Raw genomic sequence first — 18,078 nt, forward strand, 5'->3', positions numbered from 1 at the left:
TTCGGCTCTGTTATACTAAAAAAATGATGCTGGTCATGTAATACACGCGCAGGCGTCCTGACTCGTCAGTAACTTACTGCGCATGGGCTACCTGTTGGCCATAGAAAACACATTCTCGACCCCATAGCCACTCGGCTTTGACTATGTCATACACCGCAAAAGGCAAGAGTTCTCAGAGTCGAGAATGAGAAAACACATAGATCGATGCCTGAGAGGGTTAGTTTCGAAACTTCTTCTTCTTCTTCTTCTTCTTCTTCTTCTTCTAAGCTTCCGACGAACAGACGTAATGGTGTGCAGCTGGAACAATGAGCCTGGGCATTTATTATCGCCCGAGAAAATTACAACTTAGAGTCGATAAAGCTACGATTACACCCCGACTACATAAGCGGAAAGTGATATCCAGTTAGCAGGCGCCTGATGAAAAGCTGTCTCTTGGTGTGTTTTGACAACTGAGGAAACCATAGGTCAGGTGATGATAACCACACTTTATTTTGAAAAAATCTCAATATATACCACTGCGATTTACAGTTTCAAATCTGTCAATACCCTTGTCTCGCTGTCTGAACTTTCTTTTGGCCAATTTCTTTCAATTGCAGGCTTACAAATTCTCTCTTCCCACACTAAAGGTTAGATTCACAGGCTAACTCCGAATTCTTAATACACGCATAAAAAGGCTCTGAGTAGAATAGAGTCAATAGAATTCAATGTAGAGTAGAATAGATTGTAAGAATTCGGTGTTTACCTCTGAATCTCGATAAGAGAGAATTTGACTTTGAAGAAAATTAGAAAACAAAAAGTTTTGACAGTGAAACAAGGATATAGCAAAAAGTCGGAAACTAATGGAAAATAAACGGAAATGAAGAAAAAGTGGTGCGGGGGACGGCGGGAAGAGATTCCTTCCCATCGTCCCCGCGCTCCCCGTTATTTCACTCTCTCCAGTCCCTTGTTTGTCTCCGCTCGATCCCCGCGCTTCTTATTGCGCGAAAGAGGCCTCTGTAGGAGAGAGCTAGCGCCTGCTATCGGAAGAATGAAACTAGTATAAGCGGGCTGTTAAAGAAGCAATCACTACCTTCCCTCATCGCAAAGAGATGTGAAAAGTATTTTTCAATTATAGGCAGAAAACTGGCTTCGTTGTGAATGAACTATAAACAGAGCGTGAGAGCGACGCGACGTTTCGAAGATTTAGTAACATTAAATTGCAATCCACAGAATCGACTCTTTCGACAGAAAATTAAGTAACCAAATTAAAAATGTCATTCTAATATATTATTTAATGGTATCGATCGGAAACAAGCTTCGCGTTTATTTTTTGTTTGAAATCTAAACCTCTTGACCTGTGTAGTAACTTCAAATAAGGAGCCATGTGCTGATAGTCTATGAACAACACAACTGAGATGTAATTTCTTTTCTTTCTATTCCTGATTTTGCCAGAACACCATACTCAACTCTCGTACGCTCTAGAATTGCCTTTTTCTGTCGTCACTCTTTTCTTTTTTTTTTATTTTGATGTTTAAAGCATGAGTCTTTTATTAATACTATATATAGTAACTTTAGACCAGAGCGCTGGTGGCACACATAACTTCTTTCTTTCCTTTTCTTGATTTTGCTACTTTCTCTAATTTTTTTTAAGTATTTAACTTGATCTCGAAACCTTGATTACATTGGTATAGATTCTGACAGGGAGTTCCATATTGTCTTCAAGAATTCTTTTGACTGTCGAGATAAGAGAAAACAATAACATTAACAGAGAGATTGAAATCAGCCGTGAGTTTGTAGCCATAACGCTTTCATCGGTACCTGTTCTAAAATATACAGGATAAGATATATGATTGGCCTACAAAGCAGACGGCGTGCCCGGAAAGTTTTGCGAAACGACAGCAAGTTTTTTATGTTATATCGTAGGGCTGACGTTTCCTACTAGGAGTCAACTTCCGAAATACACTTTAGCGGAAACTGATGTCTTCGGAAGCACGTTTTAGTTGACCAAAACGCGCAACACCAACAGCAACAGTAACCAAACGAAACGAATTAAACAAACAAACAGCCTTGGGTCAGTGAGATCTGATACCTGTTTTATGCTTTTACCAAATGACCCATCGAGTTAACTGGCAGCTGGTGAGCTCGTTTCTGCAAAGTTCCCGAAAAACTATAGAGTTCGTTGCTAGAAATTCGATTTTTAATAATTTTGAATGTTTTAGCATTCAAATTACAAGATTAAGAAACATTGAGCTAGTTCGCACGAAAAACGACCACCAATTAATCGATAGAAAACAGATTTGAAAAACTCTGCTTGGGTCTGCAAACTCTTGGGAAGTTTCCAAAAGGGGCCGTCTGGTCTCTTTGTGAGTTCGTATTAAACCCATAAATTCTAACCACAAAAGTAAACACTAAAACAAAAAAACTAAAACCTTTGAAGGGGCCTGAAAAACCCAACCAGGCTGTTTTGAATCTAAATTGTATGCTCGGCAATCAACTCACATGTTTCAGAGTCCACTCTGTATGGTATATAAGTCCCAATAGTTACACTGTTAGGCTGTCGTCTTTCATTCTTGAGTGTTTCGGACATTAGAGCTGAGAATCTTTGCAAGGCAAGAGCGAGCGCATCAAAGTTGATCAATGATGCAGATGCTTGTCTTTGAGATGAACTTTTCCACTGAAAAGATAAAGATCATCTACTAACGTAACCCGCGTAACAACAGAAAAATTAATGTTCTTTATCAATTCAGTGTTATGTTGGAAGCACAAGAACAAGCCAGGAGAACTAATCTTAAGTCACAACTGCTATATGGCTTTGGGTATTAGGGTTTAGTTTCTAAAGAAACCGTGGTGTTGCATCGGTGAGAACTGGAAACGAATGTTTGGTTTTATCAACATAATTTGGCCGCCGTAAAGAGATTAGGGTGTTGAATTAGATTCGCTCTGACGAATGCTTGAAACATCAGCACTCAAATTTCTTTATGGTGGCCAAATTACATGTACCTTATCTACTCTACTGATAAAACCAAGCATTTGTTCACACATACTATGCATGTGTTCAAAATCTACTTGAAAGTCTTTGTGCTGGCTTTCTTATTTTGGCGCAATTTTTATGCGGGTGTGCTGTCAGACAGGCTCAAGTATTTGCCACTCCAAGTACAAAGATCAGCTGGCAGTAAAAGGTCTCTTGTAGCTTTTTCCGAGTGGCTGACTGCCAACCACTCAAACAAAATCGCCAGCTGCCCAGACTAAAAGATTCTAGAATTTTACATTTGAGAGATTTAGAATAAACGTTTATGATAAACAGCAAATGGAAGAGATGACCATGGAACCCTGTTTATCCTACATTTGCTACTCACTATTTTCAGTTTTCAAAAATGGAGTAGTTTTGCATTAGCATGAAAGGCCAGACTTTTGTACTGTTCTCATCTATGTCAGTACTCATTTTTCAAAGAAAACATAAACGCGAATATGACGTTAAACGTTGCCCTTTGGCGTAAACGCGATTCTAAATCTCTATTATTTCGCATACTACATTATTTTGAACAGCTGCACTGGAGTGAGAAGTCTTATCCCAATGAATAAAATGTTTACTTACTTTATGCACTACATATAAATTCACAACAACTTTCTCTAAAGACTTGCTGACAGTCCAGGAAAAGTGTCCCATCTTCCGCCTTTCATTATAAGGTGTTTCCTTATCAACTTGTCTTGCTTCTGGAAACTCCTTCAATATTTTACGTGCCACAACTGAAACAACAAGAGTTTAAATTAATTCACTGGTCTTGGGTGGGGAGGTGTGGCTGGGCCAGGGTTCATACTCTTTTGAGCTTTTGAAATTCCATGACTTTCCATGACCTTTTCCATGACTTCTCCACGTTTTTCATGACCTAAATTTGACCATTTTCTTGAAAATCATCTTTCATTCTGGGTATGTTTTTACTATTTTCTTCGCAAAAAACCCCAATTTATTTTGTACTTTTTAATAAACATCACAGGACCCACACCTAAATTCCATAACTTTCCAGGCTTGGAAAATGAAATTCTAAAATTCCAACTTTTCAGGTTTCCCATGACCCATACGAACCCTGTGGGCCTTGTTTACAGACCTTGATCCTGTTTAATACAGCAACCTTTGCCTCGTTATGCAACCCCTTTTTTAAAAAGGGTTGCAATACAATAGTCTCCTGGCTATTGTAGTCAGATCAACTACATCATTTTTAGATTAATTTGTCTTGCACCAGGACGTGGAACTAGTCAGGCCATGATCTCAGGAGAGAAGATGAGAATGAGTACGTGAAGCCTGACGGTTGAAGGATGAGAGAGAGACTAAAGAAGACTTGGAGAAGGACAGCTGTCAAGAAAGAACAGGATAAGGCAGGATGGGCAAGCTGGAATATAGCCAAAGCGGTGGCTCAAAACAGGATAGTTCTCCCACCACATGATTAACCCCTTTTCTGTTGTTCCTCTTCAGTGTAGGAAAAGTGGAAAACCTGTTGCTTAGGAACGGTGGTGATCAAGGAAGAGCATTACACTCAGTGTATAAATGCATTACATTTTATGGTATTGCGTGCATGTAAATGTGGTGGTCACTTGCGACTTGTGAAAATGCTGAAGAAGTGTTGTTAGGTAGGCTTCATAATGTCATCCTCTCATTCACTATTTTTCATCTGAAAACCAAAATGCAGCATTGCCATGGCTAATAACCTATGTATAATAAATAACCTAAGACTTATAATCTTCTCAATACTAAGAACCGGCGCTATTCCGGCTAAAACTGATTATTGAAATGAATATAGGTATTTTTCCCAAATCCTACCTTGTAAAATCATAAAATGTCATGTGCTGTTCCATCCTCCGAGACCCTGGGGCAGTCAGTTGGGTGTGAGCGAAATGGTGCGATAAAAGTTCCGCCCTCGACTGACTGCCCCTGGGTCTCCCAGGATGGTGCCGTTCATAATTTTAATCCCAAATCTTGAATCCCGGCCCTCAGATCCCACATCCCAAGACAAAACCTATTAGGTTTGTACTTACAGTCAGGAGGAGCACTGTGAAGACAGTCACAAAAGCACAAAATAACATCACAGTCAAGCAGGTGTTCCTCTTCTCCACTGATCACTAGAAATGACAAATTATCAGCAGGTACATTCACTAAAAATTACTGTGCAAATATTTCAGCCATGAATATTTGCTTAACTCCTGCCCAAATGGGAGGGGGCCACACTGAATTTTAGAATTTTATGTTGGCACAAAACCTCAGATATCCTTGTTGACATTGACTCCTTGGCAGAGAGCTGGGGTGAAGGAGAACTAAAATGGGCGAAAGTTTAAGAAGAAAAATAAGAGTCCTAAGAAAATAGTTAAATGCCTCATCTATTGTAGGGTACATTATTATGATTGCCAGCCACTGGCTGGAGAAAGAAGCTTCACCTTTACTACCCCCTCACGCCCCCCTCCCCCCCCCCCCCCCCCCACACACACACAGTCAAGCACATACTGGAATTGACAAAATGGCAGAAATTGAGCCGCTGCTAGCTTCTGATGCTTCTGTTCTTGACTCTTATTCCTCTTTTTAAACTTACTTTGATGATTATTGTCCCTGGTTCCTTGACAATGCAACTCACCTTGCACGTCATCAGTTTTTTCTTTAAAATAAGATGAGACTCTTTCTGCAGGCAGCTCTATGTTTTCCATAAATTGTTTGAGTGGTTCGAATATTTCTCCGCGGTCCCAGAAATGTCTTTTTTCTTCTTCTATTCTACTCTCCACATCACAGTTTTTCTGTTTTCTCTTTTCCCGTTCAGCCTCAAGGTTCTCAATGCTTCCCCATTTTTTCAAAGTTACAGATTCCACTTCTGATAATTTAAAGATTTTCATAGGAGCTGGAAAGTAAAATAAGGATTTTGTTATTAATCTTAAACTACTACGAATACAAGCGAGAAGATCAAGAGGTTTCATGATCATTCTACAAGGTACTTCTTCTAAAATCTGAGAAAATGCAAATAAGTACTAACCATAACCTTTATTTACAGGGTTATCTTTTAATTCGAACTCTATTCCTTCTAAATCGTCGTCCAGCAGCAAATATTTCCTTTTCGCTACCCCTTTTGACACCGTTTCTTGTTTGTCTGCGAATTTGTTTGCGTTGTTCGAAAAGTCCGCCATATTGGTTATGACCGCGTGAGACTGGTAGAGTGGATACCAGTCTCTCCGGGATAACGCCTGGAACTTTTCTTGCTTTTTCTTGCACGCGTGTTGTGAATCCTTTCGTTCTTTGCCAAGAGAAGAAGAAATTGTTTGAAATTCACGTGCAGAAATACGTCCAGAATGGGAAAAACGCGTAGGGTAAGCTAAATAAAACACATGGTTGCTTAAATGTTCTTTTCTAACCGCAAAATTAGATTTTCTTCAAGGGTTTTCAAAGTGGAACTTTCTTGTTAATTCCATTCCGGCCATTCTTGTTTTCCAGAAGAAAAGAAAGACACATCAAGATGTGACTGAAGAGGAAGTTAACAAAGTACCTCACAGTTTTGTTATGCACCGGGGTGAGGTGGGGAAATCTGTGTTAAAGCTTGAAGTTGACATCAGGCGTGTTATGGAACCCTACACTGCTACTAAGCTAAAGGTAAACACACAGTGTTTGTGATTACTGTATATGTTGTGGTTCAATTTTATCCTTGGTTTAATTTTTATTTCCCATTGTTTTAAACTCATTATCATACATTACCATACCCCAAAACAAAGGGTAATAAAATTTAAACCAAGGATAAAATTGAACCACAACATATATCCACCTGTGCCAATGATTAAGGCAGAAACTTCGAACGAGCGTCCACGTTTATTCAACCGAGAATCAAAATGCAAAACTAACACACTCGCGAAGCGAACAGGTAACCAAGGTAACAATAGAGATATGCGAACTATGGTGTGAACTAAAGCGTGAACTATGCACAACAATAAAACTATGCGAGTAATGGCGTGACTTCTTCTTCCTCTCGCTTACAAATGAAGAAAAAAAAGGAACAACAAAGCAAGGCGAAGCTAAACTACAGGAAAAATGACAGGTGTGCAATGGGTAAAATTCTCAGCGCACTGGCGAAGTAGCACAGCTTAAGGAGACAAACAAAAACGAAAGTTAATTACACAGTTCACAACTAAGTTACATAGTCACTAAGATAAGCGGGGCGGCGAGTTGAACGGCTGGACCTGCGTGGACCGGAACTAGCAGAGGAGGAGGTTTGTTCGGAGACTGGAACACTAAAATCGTCTGACAGGGGTAATGGCGGGGTATGCGAGTAATGGCGCTGGCCAGGATTGTCCTAAGAGCAGAAACCTGTTAGATTGAGTCGATGTGTCACTATCCAATAGGTCAAATGACTTGTAAGTACTGAATAGTGAATTTCCACTGGGTAGAGTAATCCTTTCTTGAACAAACTGGGCCTAAATGCCAAAATGCAGGCGTTGGCCATAAAGAATATTTTTGTTTGAGTCAAGGTAGTTGAGTAAGATGATTCATACCATCTCAGTTGGAGTGGTTTTCAGTTGACTGTTGTAAAACCCAAACCCGGAGACATTAATTAATTACTCTGATCAGTCAGAACTGATGTAAACAACGCAATGAAACAATCAGGACTCAAAGCAAATACATGATTACTATAACCTATGTCAAGCATGGGAAAATGGATGTGAGCAAGTCATGATTGGTTTGGTTTTTCTTCTCATTGGTTGAATGAGTTTAAAGCAAAAGGAGGAAAATGTGAATTTCTTTCAACACTCAATTGAAAATAGCTCTATTACATGTGTATACTGATAACCTGTTTTGTTACCCTCCATAGCACTTGGTTTCCCTCTGGAACTCCTTCTCAAGGCTCATTATTGTTGTATTTATTATTGTCTTTGATCTGGAATATTTTATTGTAAAAATTTGCAGCCTTAAATTCTTATTTTTCTTGCATTTTTCTTGCAATGAACAGGTGAATAAGAAAAATGTTGTGAAGGACTTTGTGCATGTTGCTGGTCCCCTTGGTGTCACACACTTACTGATGCTATCAAAAACTGAAATGGGAACATATTTGGTATGTATGTTGTAAACAGTAAAATTACATGTAATACCCAAAACACACCATTATAATAAGTTTTTCAAAACAGGTCAGTACTTATAATTATCTATGTGTATTAATAATAGAAGTTTACAACGTTAAAATCTACCTCAAGGAATTAGATTATGCACCTTTTAATTAGATTTGTGCACCTTTTAGCTACACACTCTGGCACTATTCTGGAAATAGAAAGAAATGGGATAGATAGTAATCGACATGTTCTTTTGGGACCTACATGTATTCTGTTTAAAGAATAAACAGAATAGTATTGATTTCTGACATTCATGAAGGCAGAAAAAATGAAATTTATTGGTTACTCACAATTATAAGGGGAACTGTGTCCTATAAGGAAGGTTTTCAGGTTGATTTGAATAGGCTGAAATGCATACATGTATTTTTGGGAACTGATTTTTTGTCTATTCAGTTATACCTGAACCGGAATACAAAAAGCCAGAAGCGTCTCCAAAACTATGCCCTATATATTGCAGATTTATACAATACAGTGAGTAGTGTACTTTAGGTAGTCAGGTTGCAGCACTTGTGATTATAGAAGACTAGTAGTTTAATATACTGATAGGGACAGACCTACATTGCTCTGTATATAATTTTACATGGTTATGTTAATGTTCATGTTGTCTTGGCTTGGTTTGATTTCAGAGATTTTGCCGTACACCCAGAGGACCTACCCTAACTTTTAAAATTCAACAGGTACTTGTGTAAAGGATTTATAGTTTGTTTGGCCTAAAATTAATTAAATTGTATAAAATTAATTGAATTACTTCAACATTTTTGGTAACCTACATGGTGTTTATTTGTTTACCTAGCTATGACCAGCCTGTTGTGTTTGAATGACTATAGTAAAAAATATGCATTCCAAATAGTGTACTAAGCAGATTATATACCTGCCAAGTCTCACGTATTATACGTGAGTCTCACGCCTGTGGACTAAAGACAGCGATCTCATGCATCAAGGACAATTTCTCACGCCTGACTCACAAATCCGGACGAGTTGTTCTTAAAAAAGCTTCATTTCATTTCAGATTTCTTAGGTATTATTTCTTTGCCCTTTATAACAATCGCAAAAGCTTTCAAATGTCTACAATCCGTTCAAATCGTAAGTGTTCAAATTAAAGGTTGTCAAATATCTTCGGACATTCTCAGCAACCTTTGGAAGTCTTCATAAAATCGTTGGAAATCTTTGGAAGTGGCTCGGACGTTTTCGGAAATCCCGCTCATGACGAGGCAAAAATCTCATGTGTGTGACTCAGAAAAAGTTGGCAGGTATAAGATTATAGCAGCTGTTTATATTTCATTGGCAGTATTGATTTCTGTAGATGCAAAGATCTGTGACCAAAAATAAACACTATATAAAATAAGGATGTTACTTTGTAATACAATTCTGCCTCTGAGAATAATAATTATAATGATAGCAGTCTCTGGTTTGTATTATACATTGTATTATTATTTAATTGTTATAAGACCCAATTCATATGTCCTTTCAACTCATGTAAAAGGAATAATGTTATATCCCTGAAAAGGGCAAAGTCAGAGCAAATCAGCCCAGAAAGGCAATAAAGCAGACAAACAACAAATACCAGGTATTAATGCACTTTGATATGAGAATGGCTTGCTGGTATTACTTATAAATTAAGTCAAAAAGAGGGCGGACTGGTTCTTACCTGTAACTTTACATAACAATGCCTAAGTCTAGTTCTTAAAAAGAAATAATTAATTTCTGAAACCATAGTTATATTAATAAACAGGCATGCACAAAATTATGGTGTTGCTGGTTGTCAGTTTCTAAGTTATAATTATATTTAGCAACGAAATCACTGTTCATTTGAATATGTTATTCAAGGCAAGTTAGTAGTGTTATGTTTTCCCCTTAGACACTGAAAGATGCTCTTTCTTGGACAATTTTTTTGTTTTTCCCCAAGGATGAATCATGAATTATATGAAAATAACCATGGGTCTTTTTTTCCAATCATCTGTCTGCTTTCAAAATGATGCTTTAGTAAATGTTTGTTTGATAGTTAATTTAACTTTTCTGACTTATGACTGTGAGCTAAAATTAGTCTTTTTTTGTCACTTGTACCTTATGGAAATGCAGTATTCTTTGACGAAGGATGTGGTGTCATTGCTCAAAAAACCCAAGACATTTGGCATGCAGTTCAAGAAACCACCTCTGGTAAGATCAAAATAATTTAAATAACTGATGACATCTGTGATGAATGAGACTAAAGAATGATGTTCTTCTCTAAATCATTGCATGTGACAAGATTGTATTTCATGTACAGGTCACAGTGCTACCAGAGTTTAAGGGCAAGCTAGACATTTGTTCTAACCCTGAACTTTATCCCAAAACATATTTTTAATTAGGATATTCATGAAGGGCTAGAAGACAGTTTCTGCAGACAGTAGCTTGCTTTTAATTAATACGCATTAGTAGCACAGGGTCCTATGAAATTTGCCCTGCATTTTGTACCAGCCACATTAATATATATTACATGTTGTGGCATTTCGCACATTAGCCCTTTATCAGTGGGAATGCGCTCTGACGCAAGGCTAATGCTTGGACCATCAACACTAGAGTCTCTTTACAGTGGCCACAAATTACTGTACTTTAGTTATCAACTCTGTTGATAAAACCAAACATTAGTATTTACCAGTTTTCTCTAAGAGAACTACCCACAATAAACTTTATTGCGTTTTATTAAGTTTGTTACAGTGCTAAACTTATTTTTTATATAATTTATTTATTTCAGTTGGTGTTGAATGGTTTCTCTACTGACAGCCTTCCAATGAAACTGATGACTACTATGTTCCAAAACTTATTTCCTTCCATCAACGTTCAAAAGGTAAAGTGTTCTTTAATTTACAACACTTGCAGGTTAAAGTACTCAAACTGTAATCTGTACATTCTTTAATAATTTATATTTAATCTAACTTTACTTCGAAGGTGCTTACTTTCTTCATCTTTCTACCAAAGGTGCAACTCTCAGAGATCAGAAGATGTGTCCTACTAAACTACAATGCAGATACAAAAACTATTGACTTCAGGCATTAGTAAGTTACTCCAGGATCTCAGAAGCATTTAAAAGTATCATAAGATTCTCCTAATGGCAGTGGAGCAGCACACTCCTCTTTAGAAGCTGAAAATGTAAAATAAATTGAACAAAAATGATTTTTTATTTAAATGTTCCTCCTTTACTAGACTTAAACTCTAAATGTGCTCACCTGATATTTTTATAGCCAGAAAAATAAGGTATGGATGTTGTTAATCAAATCATAGCAGCTTTGAAAAAGTATTTGAAATGTAGTCAGTGTCTACTGGAGTACACAATCAGATCTTTGTCAAGTAAGTCAGGCTTGTGGGGAATTTTAAAGAGGAACGTGGGCATGCATAGCCCGATTGGGCTGCATAATCTCCCTTGTGAGGTTTCAGTAACAAAAATTAGTATATTTTAAGGGTACATGTAGCTAGGGTTGTTAGCCTTACGCAAACACCAACCTGGGGGACCAGGGTTCTGTTTTGTCTGCTCCCTCTCCCGTGCGCGCACATGGACATGCCTGTTGTTTGATTCACTGATTGTAAAGAAAGTTAGTACATTTTGTTGGATAGGGATCGAGCTGGACTGGAGTCTTTTGCATAAGAGAGTTTTTTTTAGATGTTTCAAGCCCCTGATTTGAAATACAAGTCTGTCAGCTTATCTTCCTTTTTTATAGTATTCACTGATATTTATAGCTAACAAACTATGGGCCACTTTGAGGAGCTAGTGTTGTGAGGCTAGCATATCTATGTACCTATATTATAATACAAAGATTTCTTGAAATTGATTGGTTAAATATATTATTTTTCCAATGTCCTTTCTTTTCCTTGCAGTAACATCCAAGCTGCTCCCATTGGGATAAGCAGAGGAGTCAAAAAACTGATCCAAACAAAACTTCCCAACATGTCTCAGCTGAGTGATATCAGTGATTATGTGCTGAGGTTATAATTTAATTATTTTGTTGTTTTAATTTAATTTTTACATTTTTATTCAACTGTCAGTGTTATATTTTTAAAATTTGAAAATATACAGCTCTGACTTGATGATGGTTGTAAGAGTGTGCTTTTTTTTTCTGTCTACTGCAAAGGGATAGTATTTAAAGTTTCCAAAAGAATTACAGTATCATGGTTCAAAATTGTATGAACCAAACATCACTGTCAGTAATGAAGTAAAGTTCTGTTTTAATTATTACTTTTTCCCCATTCTTTAACATTGTCATACGTAAGACTTTTTGTTTGTCGATGCTTTCAAAGCCAGATCACCTTTACTGTTTACACCAAAACTTCTTGTTGAAGCTGTAAGTTAAAGAAGGATTAGCTATTAATAGTGTGTGCACAGATGGGGATTCAGGTTTTCTATCTGTCCAATGCTTGTGACATATACCCTGATCCCAAAAATTTCCTGTCTTCTTTTTTTCTCAAACAAATTTGAACACAATGAACCATGGCTCAATCCTGTTTGAGGAGAAAGAAGAAAGAAAAGCTGTTTGACCAGGGTACCAAATTTTTTGTTAGGATCTGTTGTCTAACTATTGATTTTTACTGCATGCATTTTGTATTTTAGAGGTGGGTGTGGATATGGTTCTGAGAGTGAAGGTGAAGAACCTGCTGACTCCAGGGTAATGTTACCACAGAATGTACCAGGAAGAGGCAATGTCAAGGCACAACAGAGTGCTATCAGACTCACTGAGGTATGCCAAATTATAAAAGAAGCTAAAATGTCTGTATGTTGGTATTGATAACAGTTGCATTCATTTGTATTTTATACTGCTACTAGCAATAAAGGATTCAAAAAAAAAATTTTAATATTATGCTACATAATTATTGTAGATATTATACTTTGGACGTTTCTCCCAGTGTTTCCATGTTCATGCATAAGTACATGATTTGTAGAGCTGTGCATAATGTTCTTTACTAATATACATGTAGAGTTTTAAAGGAAGTTAAGTACCTCACAATGGCAATTTTTCTTTGGCTTCAGCTTGGTCCTCGATTGAGCCTTCAACTTGTAAAAATTGAAGAAGGAATGTGTTCAGGCGAAGTTCTTTTTCATGAATATGGTGAGAATCTACATGTGCACACATATTTACCGAATATTTACTTTCCACACGAATTGCAAAGTTCAAAAATTAAACTATTACGCTTTACACTGACATAAGTTATCTTAAGTACTAGAAAGATTCCTTACAAAAAACAAAAACAAAATGTTCGAACATTTTATGTGCTGTTTGTGTGGTTTTTTTATTTGTTTCTTTTTTGCATGTTTTTTTGTCAGGGTTAGTCATAATAAAAATTTATTATGATAACATTATTGTTAATGTTATACAGCAGAGTTGACATATTGTTGTTGAAAATTAGGAGGTGGTATGGCCGAGCAGTCAGGGTGCCAGACATGACTGTAATCAACTCCCGCTCTAACTTAACTTGCTGTTCTACGTAACTAGCCCCAAGTTCAATTCTTTGGCGGTGCTTGTAAATTGCTTCTATCTCGCGGTGCTTGTAAATTCCTTCTATCTAAGTTAAATTGACTCTTTGTTGAGCTACACACCTTTTCTTTACCTTTTCTTTTTTTTCTTCCTTTCCTTTTTTTTTTTTTTTTTTAAATTAATTGGAAATTTCAATCAGTACCCTTAACTTCTATGGTTTATCCAATAGTTCTAGGAAGCCTATAGTTAATAAGCCCGCGGCTTCTATATAGGCTTCCTAGCCTTTAACTCATTTAATATTGTAAATAGTCAAGTATGAATATTGTAATAGTAAGAATATTGTGTGTCGTCTATAATGTATTTATGTTGTATTTTTTTGTTAATGGCAAATAAATTGAATTGAATTAAATTGAATTGCTTCTAGCCAGTTGGGATTTTTAACCCCTTCTGTTGAATTTAGATTATTTGTTTCCCATCATTTGAGTGGAGTGCCTGAAATCTAGCTTGGTATAGCTAAACGCACCTTTAAATTATAAATTTAAATTTGTGAGTAGCTTTGTCATTTTTTGTAGACTACCAAGAAATGTGTAAAGTTGTAGTTCCTTTAGTTATCTAATGATGATTATTTTGATCACAGACACTTTTTTTATTTTTGTTTCACCAAGTTAAAAAAACGCCCGAAGAAATCAAGGAGATGAAAAAACAGAGAGAAGAGAAAAGGTAGCCAAGTTTCATGTAATATATCAAACATGAGGAAGAGTGTTTCCTCCGATAACCATACAAACACTGAGAAGTAGGTTGGAAAAACGAGGCGCAGCCGAGTTTTTTTAACCAACTTCGAGGTGTTTGGAAATTGGATGAAACACTCTTTCATGTTTTTGATATACAATGTAGCTTCTCAAACCATTAATAATTCTTGCAGTACCAGAACACATCTACCAAAATGATTTCAAAGTGTTTTTAGGGATGGCAGCTTTTGTATGTCTGGGTTTGTTGCTATGTTTTTTGTCAGGTCACTAATCCAAAGTTATGCTTGGCAAAATAATGGTCTGTCAATATACAATAGGACTTTAACAAACACTCACTGTCGGTGTCTAAATATTTTTCTTCACATACAGGAAGTTGAAGGAGCAGAGAAAGAAGATGCAACAACAGAACATCAAGAGAAAAGAAAAAGAGAAAGCTCTTAACAAGTTAGTCACGGCCATGAAATGTTGAATTTTGTTGTTGTTTTGTTATTAACCACCAACTAGAATATGTAGCTATATGTACAGCGAGTTAGTGATCATGAAAAGTACTTCCCAAACTTATTAATAGTTCAAAAGCCAAAGACAAAGGAAATCATGCACCGTGACGTGTTTGAACATCTAATGAAAAACTCCTTGTTTTTGCATCCTTAATTTTCCCCTTCAAAATCAGTTTCTTTGAGAAGTTATATCAAACACTCGCCAGAGTGTTTCATCAAAATATCAAAAACCCCGAAGTTCGTCAAAAATACTCCGCTACGCCGCGTCGTATTTTCAACTCTCTTCTCGGTGTTTGATATGTGATGAAACACTGTGTCTCGTGTTTGATATATTACTTGAACTCTTTAGATAGAACAGTTCTTTTTTAAGACCCAAGGTTTGTTAATCAGAAACTGGATAAAGCCCTGCTGAAACTTCAGAATAACACAGCCATAGCTTTCACCTGCATCATAGGTGAGGGGGTGAAGAGGGAAAGATAGAGGAGAAAAATATGAAGAAAAAAGGCAAAGGGCTCCCCTCTCAATTTTTTGTGGTTTGAAAAAAATCCCGATGAACACGAATGAAAAACTAAAATCTGATGTCGCTCCATGTTACTGCTGGTTAGCAAGTGTCTTTTGTACTTCAAGTTACTAAAAAAATACTACCTTCGCTTGTTTGTTTTCCATAGAGCTCGAAGTATTGAAGGTCAAAAAAAGAAACAAAAATTAGAGAAACACGATGATGATGATGATGATCATGATGATGATGAAGGTTGGTTTAATCCACTGCACCGAAAAAGGTGGCGACTGGTGCATTTAACCATAATTCTTGTCATAGGAAAATCCTAAAAACGCTAATAAGAACGCACAGAAAAGTTCAAAAACCTTCAAACCTAGCATACACAATGCTGTTGGACTGAAGTATAGGGACGAATTTCGCAAAAAAAAAAAAGGTTTTCTGTGTGTCTGTTGGCTGTGTTTAAGTTTCGCAAGGTATTGCGGTAAAATGTACAGCCGCCATCATTTTCCTAACCTGCGATCAGGCGTTTTTTTTTTTATTTTTTTTTTTAATGTAGGGAGGGAGGGTATGATCACAGGTAATTATTTTCCGTATGGTGGATTCACCTCCATGGAGGTGAGCAATGGGATTAAAATGTCGTTAGTAAACAGTTAAAAACAACAACAACAACAACAGTGATTTAGTCAGAATGTCGTAATGTGAGGGTAGTTTTTGACATGAACCAACCCTGTAGTCTTCATTCGACTTTCGAAGTAGTCACATTGTCTCTTTGCGCTTTATATAGAAAACTTCTGCCTAGTTTGTATTTAGCCGGTAAACGCTCCTTCAAGCTGATAAGATAACTGGTTTTAACTTCGCTTTAGTTTTGATAATTTACAGTCTAAAAATGAAGTGAAATTTACCATAGTTAAAGAGCAACGTTGGATGCGACTGAGAGATGAGCCGAAAAATCCTTGTGTCTAACTAGCCAATATTCTTTAGTAGATGATGTGGCCATGGATACAGGTGACGTCATGGACAGTGATGATGCTGATTGGTACAGGCAAGAGGTTGGTGAGGAACCCGAACCCGGTAAGTCACGGTGGCCTATGGCCTAATTAACTACACGCGCGATTTAAACAGTACTAAATCTTGTTACCAAGTATGACTCACAACTTGTCATGAATGTGGTGGAGAGACTCCAGGGAGGAGCCTTCAAATTCATCGTCCCGAAAGCTGTCTATGTGGAGGTTTTTGAAAAGTGAAACCCTCCGAAATGGAAATAATTTTATTACGATAGCCAAAGGATGCTGAATGTGCTCACAGCTGTTACCTCAGACCCAGGCATGCGTTCATATCGGTGTTATGTTCAGCCGCGCGTTTCACGCACCCGAAAAACTATTTTGTATGCGCAAAGTGCATTACCAGAAATTGGATTCGTTTAAGATTACAATTTCTTAAAATCCTTACTAATTAATGAAGAGAAAACACAGGAAATCACTACAATCAAGGAGGCTTGGAAATGTGATCAAATTATTCTTAAATTTGGTGAAGTTTTACGTTGAATTTCTCCTGACCAAGAATTGTAATTGTTTGAGAAGCTATATCAAACACTCGAGAGACTGTTTCACTCTGCGTTTCGTTTTTTCAAACCACTTTTCCTCTTGTTTGATATATTACTTCCTAAATGTTTGTATTGAATTACGTTGAGTGATTGATTTACCGATTTATTAACATATTTACTTTAGAACTCTTCCCGAAAGGCCATAAAAGGAGGACGCCCAAGGAAACAGCTCAGCCAGGGAAAAAGAGAAAACACTCAGAAACAGACAAAAGAACAACAAAGAAATCGGCCAAAGAAACAGAACAGCGAAAACAACAACAAGATAGAAAAATCAAGAAATCCGTGAAGTTCAAGGCACTCAAGAAAGGAATGAGGAACAAAGGAAAGAACGTAAAATTAAAAAGAAAGTCGAAAAAGTAATGATAATGGCGTCCCAAACTCCCCGAGTGTTGTTCAGTCGTACCAATAGCCTGTCACCTCTTCTCTCGTTCGCACGAACGAGTGATCGGAAGCGATCAAAGGAGTCTGTGTTCGCGAACTCCCAATATTTCATAACCTGAAAGAAGTCAAGGTATCACATCGCAGTGTGAGGAGTGCTAGATCAAAATGACGGGAATGTTTATTTGACAATGTGAAAGGAATCCCATATAATTGGGGCGTGGCACAGACTGGTGGTACCAACAAAAAGAGTCAAAGAAATTTTTTCAGCCTTTAACAGCAGTTATAAGTTCTTGCATCGAACTCGTTCTTTTCATAAAAAGACTGTAATGGCAATCTTTGTTGATCCTCTATAGATACGTACCCTTAAAGGTCCGTGATTTACTACAAGAGTTTTACCAATACACATACCACTTTATATTTCTTACCGTAACCACGCGTATTCCCGAGCTTTGCCAAGTCTTGAGACTTCCTTCGCGCGCTTTCTGGCTATCAAGTCTCTCAAGACGAGATGTTTTCCAAATAAATTGTTATCTTTGACGCCAAGTTTGCATTTATTGTCATATTGGTATGACCGCATATCACCCACCCACACTTCTCCACTCTAAGGTGGGGAGGCATTCCCCGGGTAGCGCCCGCTTTGCCATGTTGCGCGTCAACTGGGGTCGAGTGGTCCTACTTTCGTTATAGTCCTTATGCAAAAATGGCTGATATTTTAACTCGCAAATTACTCCCAGTCCCCATTTAAAATATTCTTTTGTTTGCATTCAAAATAGCCTAACCTCGCTCTTGAGTTCAAAAA

At 37.2% G+C, this 18,078-nt stretch overlaps 2 protein-coding genes across 3 annotated transcripts; one reads left to right on the plus strand and one right to left on the minus strand.

Annotated features, from left to right (window-relative positions):
• Positions 1-1,497: 1,497 nt before the first annotated feature.
• Positions 1,498-6,205, minus strand: LOC146484007 (uncharacterized). Its single transcript, XM_085105334.1, has 6 exons — positions 5,991-6,205; positions 5,601-5,858; positions 5,011-5,094; positions 3,575-3,726; positions 2,479-2,653; positions 1,498-1,713 (listed from the first exon to the last, which is right to left on the minus strand). The coding sequence occupies exons 1-6, from the start codon at positions 6,139-6,141 to the stop codon at positions 1,634-1,636; spliced, it is 900 nt and encodes a 299-aa protein (XP_084961460.1). The 5' UTR covers positions 6,142-6,205; the 3' UTR covers positions 1,498-1,633.
• LOC146484008 (suppressor of SWI4 1 homolog) lies at positions 6,184-17,404 on the plus strand. 2 transcript variants are annotated; one of them, XM_085105331.1, is made up of 15 exons: positions 6,184-6,321; positions 6,446-6,601; positions 7,950-8,051; positions 8,733-8,783; positions 10,186-10,263; positions 10,841-10,933; positions 11,065-11,141; positions 11,959-12,066; positions 12,689-12,815; positions 13,106-13,184; positions 14,216-14,270; positions 14,669-14,743; positions 15,465-15,547; positions 16,277-16,366; positions 17,023-17,404. In XM_085105331.1, the coding sequence occupies exons 1-15, from the start codon at positions 6,304-6,306 to the stop codon at positions 17,256-17,258; spliced, it is 1,428 nt and encodes a 475-aa protein (XP_084961457.1). In that variant the 5' UTR covers positions 6,184-6,303; the 3' UTR covers positions 17,259-17,404. The 2 variants fall into 2 exon arrangements, with proteins under 2 accessions (XP_084961457.1, XP_084961458.1); XM_085105332.1 differs by having other exon boundaries at positions 16,280-16,366.
• The last annotated feature ends 674 nt before the right edge of the window (positions 17,405-18,078 follow it).

This window comes from Pavona decussata, unplaced genomic scaffold (assembly GCF_977016875.1).
Source record: "Pavona decussata unplaced genomic scaffold, jaPavDecu1.1 SCAFFOLD_37, whole genome shotgun sequence".
Lineage (NCBI taxonomy): Eukaryota > Metazoa > Cnidaria > Anthozoa > Scleractinia > Agariciidae > Pavona > Pavona decussata.

Bases quoted from the DNA above. Each gene is read 5' to 3' on its own strand.
- LOC146484007 (XM_085105334.1), bottom strand. From the start codon at position 6,141: ATGGCGGACTTTTCGAACAACGCAAACAAATTCGCAGACAAACAAGAA. The intron at 5,859-5,990 runs GTTAGTACTTAT...TTTACTTTCCAG, and splicing joins CCCTGTAAATAAAGGTTATG to CTCCTATGAAAATCTTTAAA. The intron at 5,095-5,600 runs GTGAGTTGCATT...TGTCATTTCTAG, and splicing joins AAAAACTGATGACGTGCAAG to TGATCAGTGGAGAAGAGGAA.
- LOC146484008 (XM_085105331.1), top strand. The intron at 10,934-11,064 runs GTAAAGTGTTCT...TTTCTACCAAAG, and splicing joins CTTCCATCAACGTTCAAAAG to GTGCAACTCTCAGAGATCAG. The intron at 16,367-17,022 runs GTAAGTCACGGT...TATTTACTTTAG, and splicing joins TGGTGAGGAACCCGAACCCG to AACTCTTCCCGAAAGGCCAT.